This window comes from Zonotrichia leucophrys, chromosome 3 (genome assembly GCF_028769735.1).
Source record: "Zonotrichia leucophrys gambelii isolate GWCS_2022_RI chromosome 3, RI_Zleu_2.0, whole genome shotgun sequence".
NCBI classification, from domain to species: domain Eukaryota; kingdom Metazoa; phylum Chordata; class Aves; order Passeriformes; family Passerellidae; genus Zonotrichia; species Zonotrichia leucophrys.
The window spans coordinates 100,583,626-100,593,657 of record NC_088172.1 but is presented as its reverse complement, the minus strand read 5'-3'; the positions used below and the strand labels follow the sequence as shown (position 1 = coordinate 100,593,657).

At 56.6% G+C, this 10,032-nt stretch overlaps 1 protein-coding gene across 1 annotated transcript; it reads right to left on the bottom strand.

Annotated features, from left to right (window-relative positions):
* Window positions 1-1,543: 1,543 nt before the first annotated feature.
* On the bottom strand, window positions 1,544-5,378 carry VSX1 (visual system homeobox 1). Its single transcript, XM_064707081.1, has 5 exons — window positions 5,006-5,378; window positions 4,621-4,699; window positions 4,235-4,358; window positions 3,199-3,379; window positions 1,544-2,623 (listed from the first exon to the last, which is right to left on the bottom strand). Exons 1-5 carry the CDS (start codon window positions 5,376-5,378, stop codon window positions 2,355-2,357), a joined length of 1,026 nt encoding a protein of 341 aa, XP_064563151.1. The 3' UTR covers window positions 1,544-2,354.
* Window positions 5,379-10,032: the final 4,654 nt, after the last annotated feature.

Genomic DNA, 10,032 nt, shown 5'->3' with positions numbered 1-10,032 from the left:
AAAGTATTTGATCATAAGGCTAGCAAGGAAAGAAAAGGAATGATAATAAAGTCTTGTGACTGCTCACAGCCTCAACACAGGTGGCCGTCACTGGTCATCAAGTAAAAACAATTTTCACATGCTGGGGAAACAATTCTCCAGATCACATTCCAAAGCAGCAAAACATGGAGAAGCTGAAGCTTCTCAGGACAAAGATCCTAGCAAATGGATTTTTCATAAAATATGTCTGTGACAATCTTCTGCTAGAGCAAGCCCAGCACTCGTGGCTGAGGGATGCCTGGGGCTCCTTACAAAGGGAATTTCATGGCACCAGGCCCTGATGTGGTCACCAGGACGGCTGTGGGGTCTCACATGGAGCAGTGGAGATGTATGCAAGTGGCAGCCATTGCCTGGCATCAGGGTCACACTCTTGTCACTGAACCAGCACGGGCTGAGCCATGGCTGGGTCTGGCTGCCACTGATCTCAGGATGGAGCAAACCTGAAGCAACAACCAGAATGTGCTGCCCTGCTGCTATTGCTGCTCCAAGCAGTGACCTTGGAGGACAGTGGACACTTCCCTGCCAGCAGCCCTCCTCTTGGCTCCTCCTTGCCAGCTTGTGGTGAGCACTGGGATCCCACCAGGCACTGCCAGGAGTGCTCCCCGTGCTTGCTGGATCCACAGAGTCTCCCGTTGTAGCGCTGCTGGTGGTGACGTGCCTGCTCTCACAGCCCCGCAGCCAGCACAGGGCAAGGAGCCAGGCCATCTGCACGCAGGCAGACCAAAGAGGGGGAAAAAATAAATAAATAAAAAGGATTGCAAGCATCCAGTGCCAGCGTGGCACAGCCCAAATAAAAGGTTTGCAGATGCTGCTCAGGCAGGATTAGGCCTCCAATGTGCTAAGTCTCGGCTCTCAGTGAGCCTAATTGCTGCTGCAATAAGCCCTGGCTGGTCCTTTCCTGAACCGTGCTCCCCACAGCCCCCCCAGCAAACTTTTTCTTCTTTTTTTTTTTTTTCCCTGCAAAGCTTGTATTTGCCATGCATGTGTTACCCCTCCCCACAGCAGCCTGGAGGGGTCTGGCTAAGCCAAGGAGGGGAAAAGCAGGAAATCTGCATGTGCCACTTACTGCTCTGCTCTTCCCGGGAAATGTCCCCCCTCCGTCCCCCTGCCCAGCACAGCCTGGAGCTGCAGCTGTGAGCAGCCAGGCCCAGCAGCAGGGGCAGCATCACTACCTGCCCCACACACCCCCTGAGCTGTGTCAGGACACTTTCCAAATTGGAATTACTCAGATTTTGATAATTTTCCGTTATGTTTTGGCTGGTGGATGAAACTGGAAGTGTTCCAGGAGAGCTGTCGAGGCGTGCGCATGGGCCAGTTCAGCCAGTGCCATGAGATGTGTCAAAGGAAGGTATATAAATTGCAATAGAGAGCATGAAAACCAAAGATACACCACAATTTTATTTATGGATGTGTAATAAATAAATGGTGGACAATACAGGAAGAGCCACATTCAAAAATCCAGATTACTAAAGTGCTTTTAGACATAAATATAGGGTGACCAAGAAACAGCTCTGACATTAACACTTTTTACAGACAATTACAAAATATCTTCTTATGTCACTTCACAAAATTGTTTAATTGCTCCAGGGTACTATGGCTTGCTTTTCAAAAAGGTCTGTTCTATCATGCATAGTGTGGCAAGTGACATTCAAGAGTGTACAAAATCATTGCATAAACAAAAACCTCCTTACCCCCTTCTCCCAGATACGAGTTAAGGAAGATACACAGTGTAAATCCAGTGATAAGGCTGCATTGGCAGGCTAGATCCTCAGGGAATATAAACCTGCCTGGCTGTCAGGTTACACCAGCTTGAGGATGAACCCTACCATGTTTAAAAACCCTGCTGAGGTGGAAGATTTGTGTGCTGGGCATGGAAGGACTCGCACACGGGCTCTGCACCAGGGTGGAAGCGCTTGGAGAAGGCGTCAGTAAACTCCTGGAGGAGGGAGCAACTCCCAGTGTGCTGCTCCTCTTTGTGCTTCTGGCTAGCTGGGGAGTGGTCCCAGCTCAGAGGGGAAGGGAAGGAAGGAAGGAAGGGGGCTCCTCCCCAGCAGCAGTGGGTGCTGACCGCAATGCGCGCCCGTCCTCGCACTGCCCCCGTCCCCTCTGCCACCCTCCACCCTGGCTCTGCTGAGAAGTGAACAGCTTGAAAGTGAGGGGACGAGGGGATGTGTGTGCCCAGTTTTTAAAATGCCCTGAATTCGGATAAAAGTTCCGTTATTTAAGAAAAAAATAATATATATATCAATAAATCAATAAATATTATGGTCTCGCCAGGATGCTGTGAGGTCTGGCCTCCTCCAGGCAGCCCAGGCTCAGTGGTCCCTGTCCTTCTGCTCTGAGGGGGGGTCCCCGTTGATGTACTGCCTCAGCACACCCCTCTTCTCGTGCTTGGCTGTCCTGGAGAGGTCGATGGCTGTGTCCTCCGAGTCTTTTGCAGGCCCGAGCTTGTCAGAGCCCTTCTGGGAGCTGGCCTGCGTCCCTTTGAGTTCCTCCTCCTCCTCCTGCTCCACTCGCCAGCCATCTGCCAGCTTCTCTTGGCTCTCTGCCTTCCTGCTTACCTCCATGGACTTTTTGTGCATACCTTGCAGAGGGGAGAGAGAAAAGCCAAGGGCACTGGTTGCTTATTTCTGCTTGAGACGGCTCAGAATCACCTTCTGAATTACTGCTGCTTCCCACAGTCCTTGCCTACATCCCAAGGAAAGCTCTCTCTAATTACCAGCCTTTCCCAACCCAGAGCCCTTCCACCTGCTCTCTGCAGCCCGAGGGGATGGCTTGTGGCAAAATTAGTTTGTGCCTTCCCTGTAGCAGGGAAGGCTTACAGGGAATGTGTGCTGTAATGACTCATTCTGACCTGGAATGAGCAGAGGGTAGCTCTGAGGTAGCTCTGAGGTATCTCCAGTTTAGGGGCAGGTGGTGGTGACTTCTTAGATGCCTTGCAACTCCTTGATACCCACCCACATGCAGGCACCTGTCTGACACAGCAGTAAAAGGTTTTCCTTTCCCTAGCTGTTCTTTGCAAGGAGGAAGCGGAAAACCGTGGGCAGTTGGCGGCCTATATACAGCTCAGGGCCAGGGAGGCCCCATTCCTTTCTGCAAAAGGGTGAGGGCAGCCAGATGAAAGAATCTGAGCCCTGAATGCCCCAGGTTCCCACTCACCCAGCAGCCACGGGGCGCAGGATCCCACCAGGCCACTCTTGGCGGAGTTGAGGATGGACTCGGGCAGGGGGATGGAGTGCCGCACCATGGCGCCATACAGGCCGTACTCCGCCATCACGCTGCTGCGGCCCCAGCACTTCTCCCGCTTCCGCCACTTGGCTCTTCGGTTCTGAAACCAAACCTTCAGGGGTAACAGCCAGGAGAGCACGGAGGGGTGGGTTGGGGAGGACACAGCCCCCACAGGCCGGTGTGTGTCCCGTGGGGAAGGAGGGAATGTGCATCCAGGGCAAGGCCAGCCGTGGGGGTGCGTGCAGGGGTGGGTGTGCAGACGCCGTGTGGGGAGGGGTGTGAGGGAGGGCACACACGTGGGTGTCAGAGAGGGGAGGAAGGGGGGGAGAGGGAGCACATGTTAACATCAGGCTGGTGGTGACACAGGAGGGCGATCCCAGCCAAAGTCACCCGACGCTGCTCCGCCTGCCTGCAGGTCCTCGCTGCCTGATCCACAAAGCACCAACCTCTCCACAAAAAGGGCTCCATAATGCAGTGACCAATGACGACAGAAGGTGCTCGGGTCCCTCTTCCCACCCCACTCCTCTATTTGAAGGTTCAAGGCAGTAGATATAACCATGCTGCTGCCCAGACCACCCCCTCATTGTTAAGCCCCTAAGCTGTTCCATAGGGGAGCAGCATCAGGCCCCAAAATGCCAGTTGTCCCTCAAAGGGGCAAGCTAGTGAGCAAGCTCCTGTGTCACAGCTTGGCCCAGCAGCTCCAAATTGCTCCCAGCTCCTGCCTGAGCGGGAGGACAGAGCCAGGTTGCCAGCAAAGAGTGACTGCTGGGGCCAGCTCAGTGCCCTGGTTCTGCGTGTCCCTTGGAGGCTGTTCGATGCCAGCAGGCAGAAGCTGAGCCTCCCCCCGGGCGTTTCGGTGCCTCCACGCTCCCACCACCTGCACCCACTGCCACAGAGCAGAGGAGACGGCCGGGTGCTGGCAGCCCGCAAATTCCTCGGGAGAGAGAGGATCGCTGCAGCCACCTACCTGTATCCTGTCCTCCGGCAGCTCCGTCTTCACAGCCAGCATCTCCCGGGCATACACGTCGGGGTAGTGCGCTTCATTGAAAGCCTTCTCCAGCTCCTCCAGCTGGTGAGCTGTGAATACGGTCCTGCCGAGAGGAGAGAGCATCCTGTCACACCGTCCGGACCCTTGGGCAAACAGCGAGGCTGGCAGCCCCCCACGCTGAGGTTTTCCTGCGGAAAATCCTCCCCACACCCCAGCAGCAGCCCTTTCCTCCTTTTCCTCCTTTTCCTCCCTTTATTCCCCTTGGGGGTACCGACCGCCCCAGCCCGGGGAGAAGAGGAACAGCGAGAGGATGGTGGCAGCAGCAGGAGGTGAGAACGGGGACACAGCCTGGTTCCCGGCGCTACCTGTGCCGGCGTTTCTTCCTCTTGATCTGGGAGCTGGACATCTTCAGCTCGCTGGCGTCCCCGGACAGGCTATCCTCATCTGGCAGCAGCATGCGGGAGGGCAAGAGTCACGTTCCCGTCGGGAGCGGGGCACCCGAACGCGGCTCCCCGAGCACGGTTCCAGCCGCCCGGGGGCACGGAGGGGTTCCCTCCCCGAGCTGGGCCCGCACCGGTGATGCCATCCCGGGGCAGGGGTGGGAGCCCGCGTTGCCGGAGGGTGAAAGGTGAAAGGCTCGGCATCCCGGCGGCACGGGCGGCACAGGAGCCGCAGGTGCAGGGCAGCCCCGGCAGCGGCTCGGGACGGGGGTCCCCGTGCGCGGCCACCCCGGACCCCGACCCCGCTCACCGGAGATGTTCTCCTTGTGGCGGCGGGCGGCGGGCGGCGGCCCGGGCGGCGGGCGGGGGCCGCGGGCGGGCAGCAGCGGCAGCGGGGCGGGCAGCAGGCACGGGGCGCCCGGCGCGCCCAGGCTGCACAGCAGCCCCAGCCCCAGCCCCAGCGCCCCGCCGCCCTCGTAGCCGCCGGTGGCCGTGGCGGCCGGGGGGGGCCCGGGGGGCGGCTGCAGCTCGGCTTCCAGCCCCAGCAGGTCGGTGATGGCGAAGCCCTTGGCCCGCAGCCCCGCGCCTCCCGGCCGCGCCGCCGCGCCCGGTGTCACCGGCACGGGCACCGCCACCGGCCCCGCCGCCGCGCGTCCCCCCGACGGCTCCGCCCGGCCCGGCATCGCCGCCGCCGCCGCCTGGCCCGGCCACCGCCGCCCGCCGCCCTTTTTATCGTCCCGCCGCTGGTGCCGGCTCCAATCACACTCCAGACCGGCGGGGGGGCGCTCCCAATCCCGGGATTAGCAGCCTCGGGCCCCCCTCCCCCGGCGCTCCGGGGCCACCGCCCGGCCCCCGCCGCCCCTCTCGCCGTCCCTCCCTCCGTTCCCTTCGGCCCCCGCCCCTCGGTGCTCACCGCCCCCTGCCGGGCCCCTGCCGCTGTGCTCGGACCCTCTCCAGGACCCCCTCTCAGTGCCCGGCCTGCCCACCCTGTTCCCCCCCATGTCCCATAAATCCGTCTCGCATCCCCTTGGGTTCCCTCTCCGGGTTTCCTCCCAGGAACTCCCTGCTGTGTCCCTGTGTCCCCACATCCCCTCTTCCACTGCCCAGTACCCCCATTCCATCTCCGGACTCTTCAGCCCCACATCCCAGATGGGACATCCCACTGGGCTCAGCACCCTGGAGATGGGGATGGGAACAGGCACATCCTCCCCTGACCCCAGGTATCTTGTCACCCGGGCCAGGGCCACCCCGAGGTGCCTGGCCTCTGTGCTCCCTTTTGCTCCCAGATTCTTGCACCTGGGCTGCAATTTTTTTCCCTCTTCCCTTCATCTGTTGATGGAAATGATTTACAACCGGCTTACACGGGCCGCCTGATCCAGGCCTTCATTGGACGGTCAGATTAACCGAGGGTCCTTCTGATAAAGATAATTACAAGGGGACTCCGCATTAACTTTGCATTATTAAAGAAAGACCCAAATCTCCCATCGCAAGCTGTTCCCAGGATTAGCAGAACAATAACTTTCATTTAGGATAATTGCCGTGGCCGGCACTGGGGGCTGGCTGGCGGGGGGGAACCCTCTGGACCGTGGTGCTTCTCACCAAGAAAGGCAAACGGGTGTGAGGGGACTGCGAGGTGTGCAAGTGTGGCCACCAATTCGGGGTGCTCGTGTGCTCAGGATGAAGGGATGCTCAGGGCATCCCCACCCAGAGTTGCCCCCTGCCCGGACACAGAGCACCCCGGGATCCCCTTGGGCATCTTAACTTCCCCAGAGTGGTTTTGCTGCAGTTTTGCTGGAATAGGAGACTTTCACTGCTAGGCAGGGAGGATCTGCCACAGTAATTAGAAGTCATAATCCGGCCACCACCCACAACAAATTTCCTGTTCGAGCAGATATTAGTGGTTAAAACCCTAATTTTTGATGTTGTCCCAGAATCAGCTTGATTTCAGCAGTTTACATTGAGGCTGAGCTGTTGGGAGAGATGATGAAGCCTTAAATATGCATATGGCCTAGGCATTTGGAAAGTTTGGGGATAAAGCACGTATAATTGCTCCTAATCAGTTTATGAAACATAAAAGCTCAAACCCAAGAGAAAGCCGATAGACGCAGAAATGGAAATAGCGATTAAATCTCCCCGTGCTGGCAAGGTGGCCTGGATATGGCGCTGCCTCCCAGGGCCAGGGTGAGCGAGGCCGTGCCCTGGGGGACGGGGACACACCTGCTCCTGGGACAGGACACTGGGACAGGCTGTGGGGACACTCCTGCTGCACCCCCAGCTCCCCCAGCCACGGTGAAGATGGGCACCTCCACCAGTCCTTTGGACAATAAATCAGTTAAAGGATATCTTGATATATGCTCATCAGATAGGATTAGCTGGGATTAGACTAATCAGTAAATGTTTCTCTGCTCATTATTTTCTAAGGAAGATTTTCAGCTGATTCTCCGACGCCGAAAGATTATTAATCGCTTAAAGAGCAGAACATCAAACATCGCCCCTTGCTCTAATTTCCCTGGGGTTTGCCCCCCCTCTCCATGGGCAGGGTGCCTGTGCCAGCCGGCCCAGCAGCCTCAAGGTGCCCCAGCAGCCAGAACCTCCATGGGGCTCTACCAGAGCAGCCCAAGGCCACAGGACCACAGCCTTGGTGCTGTCCCATGTCCCAGGGGGTGAGCACTGGAGCACTGCCTGCAGCTGATGCTGGAGCATCCCCATCCCTGCTGCTCTTTGCAGGATACAGCCAGCTGGGACAGTCCCCAGATTTTCCCCTGCTCCACCACCATGTCAGACACCTGCCGTGACCTGCAGGATGGAGGGCACACGTGATGGGATGGACACCTGGAGCTGTCCCACTCAGAGCCCAGAAACAAGCCTTAGGGGATTACAGACACATGCAGCATTTTGGCAGACCCTCCTCAGCGGATGATAACCCCAGAGCCAGCATTTGGTGGGTTTTTGGAGTCCCTGTCTTCACCGTGGGCTCAGGGAAAGCCCCGAAGGATGTGCACTCATCCTGCAACCACCTGCTGTAGCAATGAGGAGGGGGCAGCAAGGAGAAGGTATTGAAGGGCCTGGTTTAGGGGATTAGTAATGGGATAAGACAGCTTTCACCTCCCTGGTTTAGATATGAATCAGGTCAATAATAAAGGACCATCTGACAGTTTCAGGCAGCTCGGGGTGGAAGAGGCTCCTGTGCCCCAGGCTGGATGGAGAACCCATGTCCAAAAGCCCAGCTCTTACTGCACACCCATCAGTGACCTGCACCAGCAGTCACTGCCCAGTCCTCCTCCCCAGCTCCACCACACCTGCATCAGCTCCTGGCACACCAGCACAGGAGCAGGCAGGATCCTGCTCCCCAGGGATGATGCTGGCACCACAACCCTACACCTGCTGTGTAGGGCAAGCTCAGCCCTGCTCTTGGTGGCCTTGCACAGGTGCAGGGTGACCCAAAGGTGCAGCAGGGTGAGCAGCCAGCCGATGGCAACACAGGCAGTGTGGCAAGGGTGGGAACCTCAACAAGCATGGACAGAAGAAAAAGGGCTTTTCTTCTGCCTCCTGCACATCCTGCTGGGAAAATGGGGAAGTGGTGGCTGCTGTGAAAGCATTGTCTCTGACATTGGGTGAAGAGAAACTGAGAAACAGGCCATAGCTAGGGGAGAAGGAAGTAAAGAGAGGAGTGTTCGTGTTGCAGGCAGTCCCATTTGTCTTTTGCAAGGCTAAATCCCCACCTCGAAGTTACAGACGAGCCTCCTCCTTGAAATGCAGGCAATGAGACTTTCCTCAGTGGTGGATTGTGTGCACACTCCTGGCCAGTTAGGAATGGGTATCTGTAGTGGCCAAGTACCAATCATTTTGGGGTGATGGATTTGCAGAGGCAGGCAGTGTGAACAGGTTAAACAAATTAGGAAACCTGTGCTCCTTGCACTGTCAGGCTGTGGGAAGTGCTTCCTTTGCAGCTCCAATGGGTGTGGGTGAAGCAGAGGGTTTGCAGGCTGAGCACAGCCACAGCTGGCCACGCACCACCTGCTCAGTGCCGCAGCATCACCAGCCCAGCTGACTGCAAGTGTTGTCAGCCCTAATTTGGCACGAAGGGTCCCTTTCCTTGCCCACACACCCCAGAGACATCCCTACTAATTCCTCTGCACAGATTTCTGTCTTAAGGCATTTGCCTTTGATTAAAACCAGAAGAGCAGTCACGGTTTAAGTGGAGTTTAAGAGCAAAGCATGTGCCCCCACACAGGACGCTCACATCTGGAGTGTCACGGATTTAATCAAACTGCTGGGAAGTGCCACATGCAGACAGCTGTCACAGCAGCCTGGAGCCCATCTCCTAATTAATTCCTAGCCAGCACAGGGCAAACAAATGGCCAGCAAGGTGCTGCACCTACGACATCAACTGTGAGCATGGCTGGCAGCTGGTGAGTGAGCAGAGCTCACCCTGCGTATCTCCAAAGAGCTGTAGGTGATGGAGCCCATGGCAAGCACTGTTCCTGCTCCTAGGAGGAGCCTGGGGCTTGTTCCTGAGAGGAACAGGAAGGACAGAGTGCTCAGAAAGGAACACAGATGGAGCAGGCACAACAGTGGTAGCTCCAATTTCTGGTTGCTCCTTCAGCTGCTGCTTTTTGCTTCCCCTCCTTCTTGCTTCTGCCAAACTTGTTGCTTTCTAGTACCATTTATCTGCCCATCTCACATCCCTGTGGGCAATCCCCTCTTGTCCTAGAGAGGATGTGTGATCTGGAACTCGCAACCCTCCCCAGAGATGCTCTGCCTGGTGCTACCCAGGGCCTGGCACCTGATGCCACAGCCTTAAGCAAAATCTGGACAATGGCAAAGCAGGTCAGGCCCAGACTCGGTTCTCCTTGGTGCTCATTCACAGCTCATTAAAGCTAATTAAAATGACTACCAAAGCTGGGTCTATGTGGGTGTTTGGAAGCTCTGGGCACAAGGCACAACTAGGCTGGGAATATCCAACTGTGAGGAGCCCCAAACTAGCCAATGGACTGTCCACTCCAATTACCTCCACAAAGGAGCTATTATTCCTTTGCACTATGCTTGTCTGATTACTTTATCTTATTATTTTTTGATCATTCCTGCAAAATGTGCTAATTAAACAGAAATCATCAAGTCAATTAGAGAAACTCTCATTAAAGCCGAAAAGAAAAGAAAGTATCGGCAGAAGAGAAACGGCTGTGAGGGTCCCAAACACACACAATAGCTGCCATATTCATTAAATCAGCAACTCCTAAAAGAGGGGTAGACACTGTCCCACTCTGGTCTGTGCCCTGGAAATGAAACTTCCCAAGCAATGGAGTCAGAAACTTCCCGAGCAATGGAGTCAGAAAC